A 16,518-nucleotide genomic window follows, 5' to 3' on the forward strand; every position below is an offset into this window, starting at 1 on the left:
GGCAGAAGCGGCCGGAGCGAACCGAAGGATCAGCCAAAGCTGCGGCTGGATCCTTCGGCTCTTTAATGAATAACCCCCTTTGTTTTAGGCTGAGTAAATATTCTATATATTCTATATTCTGAAATCCTATGTGATGTGAGTTGTTTCCAAATAAAGGACAAATAAATTAATGTATTTTAATGCATTTTTTAAGCTGTGCTATTTTTAAAATAATAATAACCAAAACTGAGGGAAAAGTGTTTTATTTATGTTTTTTCCTAATTTTTTAGTGAGACGTTATGAACACATACGTGATATAAATATATAGCCCTATCTGTCTTCTAAAAAATAATATATAATATGTGTGGGTGCGCTTAGTAAAAAAGTATATTATTGCTGTGGAAGAATCACATAGCAAAAATGTAAAAAGTGTGTCAGTCATTAACGAACAGAAACTGAAAACAAGCTCAGTCATGAAGAGGTTAAACACTGGCTAGACCATTTTGACCGCAGGACCCCCCACCAGTCAGTTGTTTAATCAAAAAAGAACATAAGAGTATATTTATTTTGATGAAAAAGCCCTCAAAATATTGTAGTGAGTATGTGTGCAGTCTTTACACCTTTTGGAAACAGGACCCAAACCAGCCAGCTGGTCAACAAAATCTATATTGCAGTGTATTCATTTCACTGAAAAAGGCACCCAAAATACTTCGGGATTCATTTATTAAAATCAAATAGTCCATTCACTTTGCAAGGGAAATTTCCATGAACTAAAGCTCTGCTGACTTCCGTCATTCAATCATGTGAAAGTATGTTTTTGTTACTTTCCCTGCAATGGTATTCTTTGGAAAGTAAATGTTCACCACATTCGCGAAGCTAAGGGAAAATTATCTTGCAAATTGAACAGCCTGTTTGCCTTTAGGAAATCAACCTCTTTGACTAGGCTGCTTTGTCAACAGCTCCTAAAATAGTGTACCTAATGTGAGTAGAACTGAATCATGTGTAGAGGGCTCCACTTTGATTAGGACCCCACCAACCATTTTTAAAATCAAGAAGTCAACATTAGAGTTACATTTTTTAGCAGAAAAAAATCATGTAGTACCTATGGGCACAGCATGAAATCACTTGCACTAGGATCCATTTTGAACAGGTCCCCCACCAGCCATTTTAAAATCAAGAACTCAACATTAGAGTGCAATTTTTTAGAAAGAGAAAACTTCCAAAAATATTGTAGTGTCTTCGTGCACAGCATTTAATCCCTTATACTAGGCTCCATTTTGATGAGGACTCACAACCATTTTAAAGTCCAGAAATCAGCAGGATCATAGAAAATTAATACATGTTAGTAAGGAGATACAATGAAGATATAGGGAGTTATTCACAAAGCTGTTGTAGGCAGCCGAGTGAATAACCACCTTCAGTGGTACCGAGCAGAATAGAAAAACAGTTAAAAAGGTAGAAAAAAAATAGAAAATGATTGGTCGGAGCTAGCAGTGACAGCTAGCTCCACCCAACTGTTTTCTATTGGCCGGGACCAGCTGTCATTGCAATGAGAGCTTGTCAGAGCCAGCGGTAATATGACAGCCAGCTCTGCTAAGCTCTCATCCTAATAATAGAACAGCGTCCCTGGTTACTTGGTAACCAGGGACGCTGATCAGTCATTACACTGAGAACCTGGTGGTTCTGCTGCCATCAGAATAAAAAATAAAAAAATAATCAGCATAGGAATGCATAGCTAGATTCCTATTGGCTATTTCAATTTGCAATTTCCAATAGCAAGCTGGCTATTGCACCGGTCCTCTGCTGCTGTCAATCACTAGAAGGGGACCTGATGGAGAACTTCAGGTCCCCTCTGCTGATTGGCAGCAGCAGTGGGCGGGTGCAATAGCTAGTTTGTTATTGGCTGTTGCAAATTGAAATAGCCAATAGGAATGTAGCTATGCATTCCTATGCTGTTTTTTTTTCTGACTGACGGCGGCTGGTGGCTCTGATGTCAGAAAAAAAGGAAACAACAGAGCAGGGAAAGGTTTACTCTGCTCGAAACCGGCCGGGAGAGTAATGACAGATCACTGTTTGGTGAGCTTCGGCTTTCACCTGGGCTCAGTCGAGCCGATGCATATGCCTTCGGCTCAACTGAGCCCCTCGGCCAACTTTGGGAGCTATAGTGAATAGCCCGTACAGCAGCCCTTCGGTTCTACTGAACCGAAGGGGTCCTGGGGCTGAAGCTACGGCTAGATCCTTTGGCAGCTTAGTGAATAACCGCCATAATGTTACAATTCAAGAGGTCACTGAAGGGAATGACATTTAAATGTAATCATTCATACTACATTGAGTGAAATGATTACATTTATATGCTCAATCTGCAGCATTAATTGTATCTTAATAACATTTATTTATTCTTATCCCCTCCCTAAATTTTAAATGAAGATATTTTTGCTAGTGGAAAACAATCTGTACATTTGGCTTTGATACATATTTATCCAAGTCGCTTTTAACTTACTACATTTTGCATTACGTGCTTATTACTTACTGAAAAGCAAGTGCAAACAGTGGTTAATAATTTTATCTAGAGCCCTTTTCAAGTCCCTATTTCTCAGACTGTATATAATTGGATTCATCAGAGGGGTGGCTACAGTGTACAGCAATGACAGGAATTTCATGATATTCCATGACTGTCCACTACGAGGTATTAGGTAAACAAAAACAAGAGTACCATAATAAATGCAAACAACAGTCAGGTGGGAACTGCACGTTGAGAAAACCTTTTGCCTGCTAGTAACTGACTGGATTTTAAAAATGGTAATCAATATATAAACGTATGATACAATAATAATAAAGAAAGGGATAACAACAAGTAAAAAACTCAGCAATGTCACTTCAAGTTGAACAATGGTTGTGTCAGAACAGGAGAGTTTTAGGATTGGATCAAGATCACAGAAAAAATGATCCATTACATTAGGACCACAGAATTTTAGCTGTGATATTGGTAAAGTGTGAGTCAATACTACAGCAACACATAAAACCCAACACGCGATGACCATTTTGCAGCAGAACTCAAAGTTCATTGTTAGGTTATAATGCAATGGTTTACAGATGGCCAAGTATCTGTCATAACACATGACTGTCAGAAGAAGACACTGCAAAGTTTCTGGGAGAGCAAAGAAAAAATACTGCGTGATGCATTCAGTAAATGATATTATTGTCTCCTTCATCAGAACAACACGGAGCGTGTTAGGAAGAATGTCAGTTGCCAGAAGGATATCTGATATGGACAGCTGGGAGAGGAAGAAGTACATGGGGGAATGCAGGGTTTTGCTGTGGGACACCAGCGTGATGATCAGGAGGTTTCCACATATTGTCACACAATAAATTATGAGGAGAAGAATAAAGATGAAAAACGTTAGATTGTGCGCAATCTGAAATCCTAAGAGGTGGATCAGAGTTAAAGTGGTTACATTGTTCTTCTCCATCACTTGAAGACAGAACCTAAAAAATTGAAACAGCTTGTGTGAGTCATTAAATATTATTGGATCTAAAAATAAACTATTAAAGTCGTGACTCTGGTAAACGTACATACCCTTTCTTCCCATTTATTGTAAATAAGGCAGTGCAAAGATACACTGTGCAATAACCCAAGGCAAATAATCACATTTCACTTTGTTAAATTCAGTCAGAAAGATAAGGGTCTGATGTGTCTTATTGAGAGAACTAAAACAAGGTTAACCTAGGACTGATACGTAATATTGAACAATTCTGTGGAAGAAAAATGTCAAACTCTTGTAAATGTTGGCCAAAGAAAACCTCACATACATTTGTCAAATAAAGTCTATGTCTGGAAAGATGATAACTTTCCACCAATGCAATACATGAAGACCCTTAAGTCTAAACCAATGGCCAAGAAACCAGAAATGTGAGAGGTGGCCAATCAATACCTCAAGCAAAACGTGGCGCGGCTGTGCGGCTTTCCCATTTTCTGCAGAAGACGTGTATCCAAACCTCTGCTTTTAACCTTAGTGGTTAGACAGGTTTTTTTGCATGCTGGCTGGTGAGTGTGCTGGGAAACTTTTTTCTGTTTTACAATCAATACCTCAGCCTCTTACATTTGTGGTTCCTCATCCCTGGATATAGGTTGGAAGTAGAAGACACTCAGTGGGGGTTATTCACAAAAGGGTGAAGGGTTTGCAGGAGGCAGGAGAAGTGAACCAATTAAGACAACATAAATTAACTAGAAAAGGAGCTGAATTGGAGAATTTTTCCAAATCAGCTATTTTGGCCCAAATTGTTCACTTCTTCTGCCTTCGCCAAACCCTTCACCCTTTTTTAAATAACCCCCAACAACTCTGTTCTATTCGGAGGGAGAATTTGGGGCAGTCAGACAGTTTGTGACTTGAGGTCCACTTTAAGCACTCAAAAATATAAATGAACTAATTTTTAGTTGCAAAGAACAAGAGAAAAACATACTCATTGAATTGTTAAATATTGCAATAAACAATAATAAGAAATGTGCAGTGCAGCAATAAGTATTTGTCCTCCATTGAACTTACTGATTAGAAAATATTGCTGTTTTTATATGTTAGTAGACAGAATTAAACGGAACCCTGGGAATAGGAAGTGCTCTTTGATATTTTCTCGGGACTCGTTACTTTTAATGTGTAGGGAAATGAACTGCCTATTGGTAGTAAATAAAATCATTAGAGTTCTAAAAGAGGAATATGCATTGACACACATAAACATTGTATTTATTTATTTTAAATTTAGTCAATTCTGAATTTATACATAATAACATTTTTTTTACTTTAAATCAGGGTATGCTTCACCCTTTTAACAGCCCTTGTGTTTGCTTTAAGTTATGTTTGTATGTGTTCACTGTATTATAACGTGTTTATTTAAAGTGTACCTGTGACCAGGTGGATATAAAAATATTTACATATCCTAGCGAGCAGTAAAAGGTTGTTAAAGGGTAACTCTACTTTTAAAAATGAAGAAATGAAACATCTTAAAAAAAATTAATATAGCATATATATAACTAGTCGATGACGGCCACAATTCGCATGTTCAGACCCAGTTTTTCGGCTGACAGTCCGATCTTTAAACAATTTAACAACAGCTGCTCTTGAACATTTAACAAATTCTGCTGTTTTGCTGATACTCGCTCCATGGCTCCGAGCTCCAACAATCATCCCACGTTCAAAGGCTGTTACATCGCCTTGTTTCCCCGTATCTTCAGAAACAAATCACTTCTACTGTCGTGGTAAACAACCTCCTTCCCTATTTATGATGGTCTGGCCCTCTAGCAACTTCAGCGCCAAATTATAACTAATTTGCCTACAAACGTCAGGTGGTCATAATAACCTGGCCACTCAGTGTATATATTGCACACGCCATTTTGTAATTTAATGTTATTAAAAACATATTTCTGTTTCAAACTGTAACTGTTGTAATGTTCCACACCTGTCATAAAATTCAATGCTATGTGGAATCCTGGAGGTATTACATACACAGTTTGTTCATGCCCTGTGCTACACCACAATGGCTTGTATCCAGCCTTCATTATTTTGCCCAGAAGTTTATTACTGCCCTCCACCAGCATTTGAAATGTAATGTGTCTGTGTCATTGGACCACACTGTCAGCAGCGCATTACCCATGACTGTGTAAATGTGGTCCAGTAAGTATTGCCAGGGACACTACATACTGTATCCTTGGACACTGGGTCAATCTTCTGGTGGCTGGAACAGATGCAGGATGGGGCATATCATTAGAGCTCTAAGTGCTGTCACATGTATTTAGTGCACTCATTTGTCCCCCCTCCTCCTCACTGGCCTCATTCTAAGACTCCTCAGAAGCAGCAATCCCCCCAAGTGACCTCAGACATATATAACATTCCAAGCTAAGCACTACCATGCTGCCACCATTGTCAGTTCCTACGACCTCTACTAGCCTATTGCTGTGCTCCACAATTATAGAGGTGCAACACAATGTTTTAGGGGGGAAACCTATGGCCATAGGATCCCTGCCCTTTCACAATGCAGGAGAGAGTGCTAGCAGAAGTAAATGGGGAGGGGGGGGGGATCCTATTACCAAGGGGAAGGGCAGGCATCAGCAGTTTTCCCAAATCAGAACCATCAATAAATAACAGAAAAGCCTAATAATAGAGGTTTGAGGTGCTGCCAAATGGAGGTCTTAAGTGCTAAGCTGAGTGTTGCTAGTTTCACCTATTTTTTCTCCCCCAATCCCCATTTCCTCCTCCCTAGGCATCTCTGCTCCCTCCTTCTTTTACTTTTACTCCTCCTACACCTCCTCCACCTTCTTCTGCTATCTCTACTTCTGCTCCCCTTCCTCCTTTACCTCTATTTTATCTTCTCCATCCACCTCCATCTACTCCTCTATCTACTTCTCACACAAAGGTTCAGTAAGAAAACCTATGGCCATAGCTTCCCCATTCCTTTACAATACAGGGAAAAGGGCAGGCAAAATGGTGTTGGGGGGGGTCCTACAGTCAGGAGAAAGGGCGAGAAGCTGAAAAAAAGTGTAAGACCCTATACTCTTAGGCTGCCCCCCTTTCCACAAAACTGAATTTAAAAATACAGGTAAGTCTAAGAGGAGAGGTAGAGGTGCTGTCAAATAGAGATCACAGGTGTCAAGCCAAGCATTGATCATGTGTTCCTCCTCCTCCCCCTCTTGCTCCCTCTCCTCCTTCTCCCCTTCCTTCTTCACCTCTTCTTCATCCTGCCCCTCCTCCACCTCCAGCTCATCCATCCTTCATATCTCCTCTCCTTCCTCCTCCTCCACCTCCTCCACCTCGTCCCCATCTACTCCTCCTCTTCCTTCTTTATTTCTTCCATCTCCACCCCTCCTCTTTCTATGTTATCATAGCAGAAAGAGAGGCTCTGGGAGGCTTTTCACCAGCCTAGTGGCTCACCATCTAAGATACCTACACTATTTTGACCCCTTTTGAAGAGACAACTAAATAGTGAGCTGAAATGAGTGCAGGATTTGTGACACAATCCCTCTCGCGTACCTCCTAAAACGCACACTGCATGGCCTAATAGGTGGGATAACTCATAAAAAAATTTGTTTCAATTCTTCCCTATTTACAAACTGCATTTACAAATTATTATTATTTTTATAAGGCCATCACTACTCACGTCAAGCAAACATGGGCAGGGCCAGCAATTTAAATATTTTCAAATCCACATGTTAAAGTTATATCCTGTTTGATGAGCTTGCAGAGGAATGTAACCCCTGTACCATGTTCAATGACATAATCATGGGGTAAGCAAAGAAAATAGTGCCACGAATCATACATGGTGACTAACTAGGGAAAACTGTCCCTTCTTCTAGTTCCTGGTCTGGAAAACCCCAAAGTAACATTCTCAGCACCATAACTTTTTTACTACACATTTTAACCCAAGTCAACCAAACACGGGCAGAGATAGCAATGCAAACTTGGTAAAAGTATTAGTAGCTGGGAAGGGTGTTGCAAGGGGGACCCAACTGCATTTTATAGGGCTGCCACATTTGGTGGGGGCAGGCACAACTGACACATGCAATCCTATGGCCATGGGCTGTCAACCTCTCCCCAGAGTGAAAACTTTAAACTCAAGACACTCACCATTATCCAACCCACTGTTTCCAGTAACAACCTTTTAATGTCTGGCTTTTGCAGGAGAGGAAAATGCCTCGACATAGGAACTGGCAAAAATAGACCCCTTCCACTAGTTCATGCCTGGACAGTCCCACATTAACATTTTCTCATCCACTACCACTAGGTTTATGTTTTTTTCTATTAAACATTATTTACAGATTTACATTTATCCATTTATGACCCCATCAACTAATAGAAAACTGAAAGAGAGTTATTTTATACGAAAGGTCTTTAGAAAATCTAAGCAGTGCATGGCCAGCTTTATTTACAGCAAATCAAGTGCAAACAGTGGTTGATAATTTCATCTATGGCTTTATTCAAGTCTCTGTTCCTCAGACTGTATATAATTGGATTCATCAGAGGGGTGGCTACAGTGTACAGCAATGACAGGAATTTCGTGATATTCCATGACTCTCCACTACGAGGTATTAAGTAAACAAAAACCAGAGTACCATAATAAATGCAAACAACAGTCAGGTGGGAGCTGCATGTTGAGAAAACTTTCTGCCTGCTGGTAATGGATGACATTTTAAAAATGGTAATCAGTATATAAACATATGATACAATAATAATAAAGAAAGGGATAACAACAAGTAAAGAACTCAGCAATGTCACTTCAAGTTGAACAATGGTTGTGTCAGAACAGGAGAGTTTTAGGATTGGATCAAGATCACAGAAAAAATGATCTATTATATTAAGACCACAGAATTTTAGCTGTGACATTGTTGAAGTGTGAATCAATGCTATTGAAGCACTTGAAACCCAACACGCGATGACCATCTTGCAGCAGAACTGGAAGTTCATTGTTAGGTTATAATGCAATGGTTTACAGATCGCCAAATACCTGTCGTAACACATGACTGTCAGAAGAAGACACTCCAAAGTTCCTGAGACACTTAAGAAATAAAACTGGGTGATGCATTCAGAAAATGAAATGATTGTCTCCTTCATCAGAACAGCATGGAGCGTGTTAGGAAGAATGTCAGTTGCCAGAAGGATATCTGATAGGGACAGCTGGGAGAGGAAGAAGTACATGGGAGAATGGAGGGTTTTGCTGTAGGACACCAGTGTGATGATCAGGAGGTTTCCACATATTATCACACAATAAATTATGAAGAGAAGACAAAAGATGAAAAACGTTAGATTGTGTGCAATCTGAAATCCTAATAGGTGGATCATAGTTAAAGTGGTTACGTTTTTCTTCTCCATCACTTGTAGACAGTACCAAAACAATTGAACCAGCTTTTCTGAGTCGGCAAAAATATTTGATCTTAATCAAGGGCAATGAAACTGTAATTAGACCATTAATCGTACATACTCTTTCTTCCTATATGTTAAATAAGTAAATAAGTAAATAATGTGGTACAAAGATATATTACATATTCAAAGTGCAAAAGCCCAATGCAAATCATCAAATTTCCCTTTTTTAAATTAAATCAGAAAGATAAGGGTCTGATATCCATGGATGAATTATAATGTTTATGTTGGGAGAAGCACAAAATGTGTTACTACTGTTTATATTGATGAGGAAGGAAAATATCAAATTCTTGTAAATGTTGGTCAAAAAATTGTGATGATATTATTTTAAAGCATATCTAAAATCAGAACATATTATATAACCATTTCTATCTGTCCTGCAGATTCCCCCTTTCTCCTGCCTTTAATAAAAGACTACCCACATACTTACCTGTGTCCTGAAACCCTGCAGCCATTGCCAAGAGACAAGAAAAGTGAGAGGCAACCAGTAAATTTGTCAACCCTTACATGTTTGGATCCTCATGCCTGGGTTTAGGCTAGAAGTAGCAGAGACTCTGTAACTCTGTTATATTCAGAGGGAGAATTAAATTTTATTGTTGCTTTTATATGTTAGTAGATAGAATATATGGAATGCTGGGGATAGGATGGAATATTCTCATGAGACTCATTACTATTATACAGAGAATTTATTTTTACATTGTTTTCTTTCAGAAACAAATTGCTGTTAACTGTTCACTGGGAGTATGTAAAGACATTAGCGGTTTATGAGAAGAATATTCATTGACTAACACAATTCTCATTTCACAAACAACATTTGTAAATTGACACTTTTTAATTTAGTCATTTTTTACATTATATATAATAATGTTTTTGATCAGGGCACAATCTTTACTTCTTCTGAGTTATGTTTGTTCATGTTCACTAAATGACAACTTGCTTTTTTAAAGGTGATAATATTAGATTTATTCACCACTCCATGTTAAAACAGTGTGTGAAATGTTTTAAAATAGATACAAATCATAGTTTTTGTTAAGATGAAGGAAAGAAAGCCTATTAATCCACTTTTTTACCGTTAGAATTATATTCCCTCCTCTTTTCTTTCTTGGGATCATCTCCAAGACCAAGCACTTTGCACTGAGTTGCACCAGCTTTTCAACCTTGGAATGATTGTTGGTGTCAGACAGGCTGGTATGAGCATTTTTGTAACTGCTGATTTCCTGGGATCTTCAAATGCAGCAGTCTCTAGAAATGATGCAAAGTAGTGCAAAAACAGAAACATTCAGTGAGCAGCAGTTCTCTAATAATAGATTTTTATTAAAGGTTTCTAACATCTGCAACATATACATTGATGATTACTTTCTATTATGTATACTCAATTGCAATAGTAGTAACAGTGAGACATATACAGCATTGTCTAAGGAAACTTAAACTTATTCCGATTCAATTTTACACATGTTGTAAACAATTGGGCTCACTGGAACCAAACTTTAACCAAGCCTTCTACTTGAGTTTTGTAAATCGGGAGCTAAGATATCGTTCAACACTCACAAAATTAGAATGTATGTTGTTGCAGAAAGGAGTACGAAAGGGAAGTCCAAGGGGTAGGGCAAGGATGGAAGGGTGGAGGAGTATGGGTAGAGAAGAGAGAGCAAGACAGGTAAGAGAGGACAGGGGAAAAAAAAGGTAGGAAGGACAGTAGAGAGGAGCCATGAATGCTCAATCCGTTATATCAAGGCACGTTATAAAACATAGTAATGTCAAACTATAATTTTACTTTAATTATCTAATTTCGAAAATTGGATCCACGTGTCCCATCTTTTGTGGAACAGTTTCCCTGAATTCAATCTGTATGCTATTAATCTTTCATAATGACAATTTGAGGACACTCTATGGACAATATCCGAAATGGTTGGAATAGTAGAGGATTTCCAATTTTGGGCTATGAGGATTCTGGCTGAAAATAAAATATGCATAACCACTGATCTGTACTTGAGGGGATACTTATCAATATTGATACTTAATAGCGCCAGTTCGGGTGACAGCAGGGAATCGATTTTTGTATATTCAATCAAGAGGTCAGAGACTGAGCTCCATAAGACTGTAAGTCCATTACAGGACCAAAATATATGGGATAAGATGCCTATTTGGCCGCAAGTACGCCAGCACAGGGGTGAGGATGTTGGGTAAATTTTGTTCTGTGGACAGAAATGCCACGTTAAGGATAGAGGTCAAAGGAGAATGGCCAGACATATCCATGCTGACAAAAAGGCTACAGTAGTTCCTAGGTTAACCACTCTGTACAACTTTGGTGAGCAGAAAACAATCTCACAATTCACAACATATTGAACCTTGAAGTGGATGGGCTACAAGGGAAGAAGACTATCATAGGTCCCACTTGTGTCACACATGAACAGAAATCTGAGACTTCAATAGACACAGGATCACCAAAACTGGACAGTTCAGGACTGAAAAAATGAAATCTGGTCTATTAAATTTTGATTTCTGCTAAGACACACATATGGTAATTCATTCATTAAATATGTATCCAGAAGAGTACCTTGCATTTGTCAAGCTGGTGGAATTCCAAATCTCAGTAAGTACTTAATCCGTTGATGTCATTATATTTCAGGAAACATTGTCTCTTTTTCCCCCTCATCATCATACAAGCTGGTTTTGATTCCTGATCTGGAGCTAAACCCAAGGCTGAATTAATGATACAATTGAACAATGCTCCATGCTTACCAAGGTGTCCATGCAAACCTGCAGATCAAGGAAACTGAAAACAAAAATGTTTCCAGCTTTAGCATTTTTACCATGTGTTTATAAAAATATTCTAAACACATTGTAACAATAACGTTGTTACAACATTGTTATCAACAAAGCTAGGAAACAATGTTTACCAGATTAGTTTACGCAGGGACCTCTGTCCATGCTCCTGAGGCAATGATTTGGATCTGGTCATGGGGGTTTCTTTGCGTACTTCTTTGGCTATTCAGTCTCCAATTATGTATGGCTTGTAAATTGCTATGTCACGTTCTCTACCAAAGTAAACTATAAGTTTATGTGCTGATGATGTGGTGTTGTTAATTGCCCTGGAGCATTCCACTGTTGTCACCATTTCAAAAAGGCCTGGAAACAAAACTGCAGCCAGCAACAATTAGGAGTTATGCACTTTGAAACAAATGTATGTGGCCTGTTATCAAAATAGTCTTTGTGAACAGGGTAAGGTTTTAATGGGACTGCAGGACATCAGCAGCATTAATGTGTAACAAAGGATGGTGAAATGTTAAAACCCTCCCCTCCCCCCATCCAAACTAAGCTACACAGCATTTTGTTATCTACACATTCAGTAAGTGTTTACATATGCAATAACAGACCTGTCAGTACCTACAAGCCTCATACTAATCTATCCTATACAATTTGTTAGCAGCACTTGCTAAATTTTTCCTATTGCAGATAAAGCACATTGCCAAAATGTGTTTTATGACCTCACCCTTTTAAAGTCAGGGGGCTGACTTATACAAAAGCCCTCTTATTGGACCTTCTAAGGAAGATGACATACATTCAAAGGCCAAGGAGTGTATTATGGTTACAAATAATTTGTTCTAGTGAATTCTTACATAATTTGGCTCGGACTGCTAACCTAGAACATTTTTCCCATAGGGAAACTCATGAATGAACAAGGGGGAAGTCGGAGGATGGAGCAGTTGTCATAGCAGCATGTGCGCTGAGGAGAGAGAGAGCCGCCGGCTGTCAGATCCAGGCCGAGCGTCTCTCTCTCTCTCCTCACCGCTCGGCGTGCTGCTGATGATAGCGGCTCCGACCACTAGAATCTTGGCACCTGCCAGGTTTAAAGATCGCCGCCGCGATTCGCAGTGGCCATCTTTAAAAACTTAACATGACTTTACAGTGACCTGCACCTGGAGTGTGCGGGTCACTGTAACCGGGACCTAGGCTCGCGTGCCTCAAACAATTAAAGACAGATTACCCAAACCTCCTCTCTTCTACAGACAAGTACATTCATTGATGCAGCCAAGTGGCAGTCACAATTTTAAATACATGTTTTTTTTCCAAATGGTGTAGTTTAGTTTTAATACATTCTTATTCTATCTCACTATTCTGGATCTGTAAAGCAGCCACACATGAATAACAATTAGAAGCTGTGTATGGCTATTTTCTTGACAAAATAAACTGGTCTTCTATCAGTCTAAGGGCAGCCTTGACCATAGTATGATGGTTTTCAGACTGGGCCAATTATGATGTAGTAGGAAAATGATTATATATCTATGGACAGTTCAGAAGTATAGCTTTAAAGTGTATCTCTAGGCAAAACCTTTTGTCATTTTAGATAAAATTAAGGTTTATATTGCTGTCTGTAACCCATTGGGAACTTTCACCCCTCTATTTGTCCTGGTGACTACTGTCACCAAGAAAGAAGAAGCACATTTTTAGAGTTGCCTCCAGAACAAGAGACACAGGGAAATCTTCCAAAAGAGACACCTGATCCCGGGACAACTGTCTAAGAGAAGAATTTCCCTCACTTTGGAAGATTTCCTTTGTATAATTTTCCCTTTGTAAAACTTTTCCAATGGTACACAAACAACACTACTAAATGGTGGATGCAAACTGCTACCTGCAGTCATTTTTCTTTCTTCTGATCTGACAGGAAGTAGAATTTTGCTACATAACTTCAAGAGGTAAACCAGAGGACAATTCAGAAACAAAAGTTTTTTTATGAGACAAATAGGACCACCTGTGGACTTCAGTAAAAGATTCCTCCATATCAGAGAGGAGTTCTGAGTCACATGCAGCAGGAAAGATGAGTATAACTTTTTGTACAGGTATGGCTTAGTAGAAATCTCTTTGTATAGTAACAGGGACAGTTAAGGGGTTCTTTAGATGTTCTTTAGATGTGCTAAATTAGACATTTAGATGTATCACTCCGGAAGTAATCAAACTCAGCAACTAGAGCGGCAAGAAAAGGTAATAAAAGCATAGTCGTCCGACCAGCTTTCTCAGTTCAGAATGACCTGTACAAAAAATTATCTGGGAAAAAATATGGTGAATGTTGCTTCAATCCAAGAGATTTTTTCTTATTCTGAATTGAGAAATCTAGTCGGATATCCAGTGAAACATCTTCAAGAAAAAATACAGCAAGTCCAGTTGCCTTGACTTATTTTTTACAGATATACCATGACCTGGATGAATGAGAACCTTCAGTCTTATCCACTATGATTTTTGTTACTAAAATGATAAAATATGGGGTAAAAGGGTATTAGATTTTCATATAGATTTTTGTCTAAATTCTCAAAACGTTTAACATGGTATTTTGCTTTCAGCCACGTGACTGTCATTCTCAGGAAAGCAGGCAAACTTATCTCGGCATGTTTATGCCTGATATGTACAACTGGAATGGTGAACCCTTTAAGGTAATACAGTACTTTATCTGCATGTTTCACTAACAGGGCTATTCACAAAAGGGTAAAGAGTTTCAAGGAGGCAGGAGAAGTGGAAAACTCTAATACTGTAGCTGATTTGGAAAAATGCTCCAATTCAGCTCCCTTTCCAGTTCAGCTATGTTGTCCTAGATTGTTCACTTCTCCGGCCTTCTCCAATCTCTTCACCCTTTTAGTAAGTAACTCTGTAAATGATTTATAAAATATGTACCGAACCACCATAATTTCCTTTGGCATTGCACCACAACGGTCCATCCTCAACTCTGGAAATCTAGAACCAAATTCAAAGACTTTAAGTCTTCCATCAAGCAAATTCGTTAAAAACTGTTTTCTTACTGTAGTATTCCTCAGTCTTCCTAGCAAATTTACAAAATGCATGGAAATTAATTTATCCACATACATTTTTCCTAAAGGCATGACACACTTAACATTTGAATTTAATAATGAAAACAAATCATAAATCTGTACGTTTGGCATCGGTACATATGCTATCCACGTTCTTTTTGACATACTACATTTAGTATTATTATTACTTTAACATGCAAGATCATTTGTATTGAGTGCACTTTTCATTAAACTGGCCATTCACTAGTAGGTTTCTGAATGAACGTTCGTACGAAGATCTTTCTTTACCACCCAATAATCAAACAGTTGATGAATGTCGATTGAAATTACTTTGATGTTCAATTTTTGAATGGATGGAGTTTCTCAAACAAAAAACACATTCACTGTTAAAACTTGGTTCATTCATGAAAAAGCATCGTGCTCCTTCAAGTTTTTTCTTTACTGAAATCGATCATCAGTTTGACCCCATCAACTAATAGAAAACTGAAAGAGTGTTATTTTATACAAAACATCTTTAGAAAATCTAAGCAGTGCATGGCCAGCTTTATTTACAGCAAATCAAGTGCAAACAGTGGTTGATAATTTCATCTATGGCTTTATTCAAGTCTCTGTTCCTCAGACTGTATATAATTGGATTCATCAGAGGGGTGGCTACAGTGTACAGCAATGACAGGAATTTAGTGATATGCCATGACTCTCCACTACGAAGTATTAAGTAAACAAAAACCAGAGTACCATAATAAATGCAAACAACAGTCAGGTGGGAGCTGCATGTTGAGAAAACTTTCTGCCTGCTGGTAATGGATGAAATTTTAAAAATGGTAATCAATATATAAACATATGATACAATAATAATAAAGAAAGGGATAACAACAAGTAAAAAACTCAGCAATGTCACTTCAAGTTGAACAATGGTTGTGTCAGAACAGGAGAGTTTTAGAATTGGATCAAGATCACAGAAAAAATGATCCATTACATTAGGACCACAGAATTTTAGCTGTGACATTGTTGAAGTGTGAATCAATACTATTGAAGCACTTAAAACCCAACATGTGATGACCATTTTGCAGCAGAACTGGAAATTCATTGATAAGGTATAATGCAATGGTTTACAGATCGCCAAATACCTGTCGTAACACATGACTGTCAGAAGAAGACACTCTGAAGTTCCTGAGAAACTAAAGAAATAAAACTGGGTGATGCATTCAGCAAATGATATTATTGTCTCCTTCGTCAGAACAGCATGGAGCGTGTTAGGAAGAATGCATGTTGCCAGTAGGATATCTGATAGGGACAGCTGGGAGAGGAAGAAGTACATGGGAGAATGGAGGGTTTTGCTGTAGGACACCAGTGTGATGATCAGGAGGTTTCCACATATTATCACACAATAAATTATGAAGAGAAGACAAAAGATGAAAAACGTTAGATTGTGTGCAATCTGAAATCCTAATAGGTGGATCATAGTTAAAGTGGTTACGTTTTTCTTCTCCATCACTTGTAGACAGTACCAAAACAATTGAACCAGCTTTTCTGAGTCAGTAAAAATATTTGATCTGAATCAAGGGCAATGAAACTGTTATTAAGCCATTAATCTTACATACTCTTTCTTCCTATATATAAAATAAGCAAATAGTAAATAATGTGGTATAAAGATTTTTTACATATTCAAAGTGCAAAAGCCCAATGCAAATCATCAAATTTCCCTTTTTTAAATTAAATCAGAAAGATAAGGGTCTGATATCCATGGATGAATTATAATGTTTTATGTTGGGAGACGCACAAAATGTGTTACTGAATACCGTATATACTCGAGTATAAGCTGAGATTTTCAGCCC

At 38.3% G+C, this 16,518-nt stretch overlaps 2 protein-coding genes across 2 annotated transcripts; both read right to left on the reverse strand.

Moving 5' to 3' along the window:
• Positions 1-2,501: 2,501 nt before the first annotated feature.
• Positions 2,502-3,449, reverse strand: LOC108802452 (olfactory receptor 476-like). Its single transcript, XM_018574307.1, has one exon. The coding sequence runs from the start codon at positions 3,447-3,449 to the stop codon at positions 2,502-2,504; it is 948 nt and encodes a 315-aa protein (XP_018429809.1).
• A 4,437-nt stretch (positions 3,450-7,886) lies between these two features.
• Positions 7,887-8,834, reverse strand: LOC108802453 (olfactory receptor 476-like). The gene has a single exon (XM_018574308.1). It carries the CDS (start codon positions 8,832-8,834, stop codon positions 7,887-7,889), a length of 948 nt encoding a protein of 315 aa, XP_018429810.1.
• Positions 8,835-16,518: the final 7,684 nt, after the last annotated feature.

The sequence above is a fragment of the Nanorana parkeri genome, unplaced genomic scaffold (genome assembly GCF_000935625.1).
Source record: "Nanorana parkeri isolate BGI_ZX_2015 unplaced genomic scaffold, ASM93562v1 scaffold2871, whole genome shotgun sequence".
Taxonomy (NCBI): Eukaryota; Metazoa; Chordata; class Amphibia; order Anura; family Dicroglossidae; genus Nanorana; species Nanorana parkeri.

Bases quoted from the DNA above. Each gene is read 5' to 3' on its own strand.
- LOC108802452 (XM_018574307.1), bottom strand. From the start codon at position 3,449: ATGGAGAAGAACAATGTAACCACTTTAACTCTGATCCACCTCTTAGGA.
- LOC108802453 (XM_018574308.1), bottom strand. From the start codon at position 8,834: ATGGAGAAGAAAAACGTAACCACTTTAACTATGATCCACCTATTAGGA.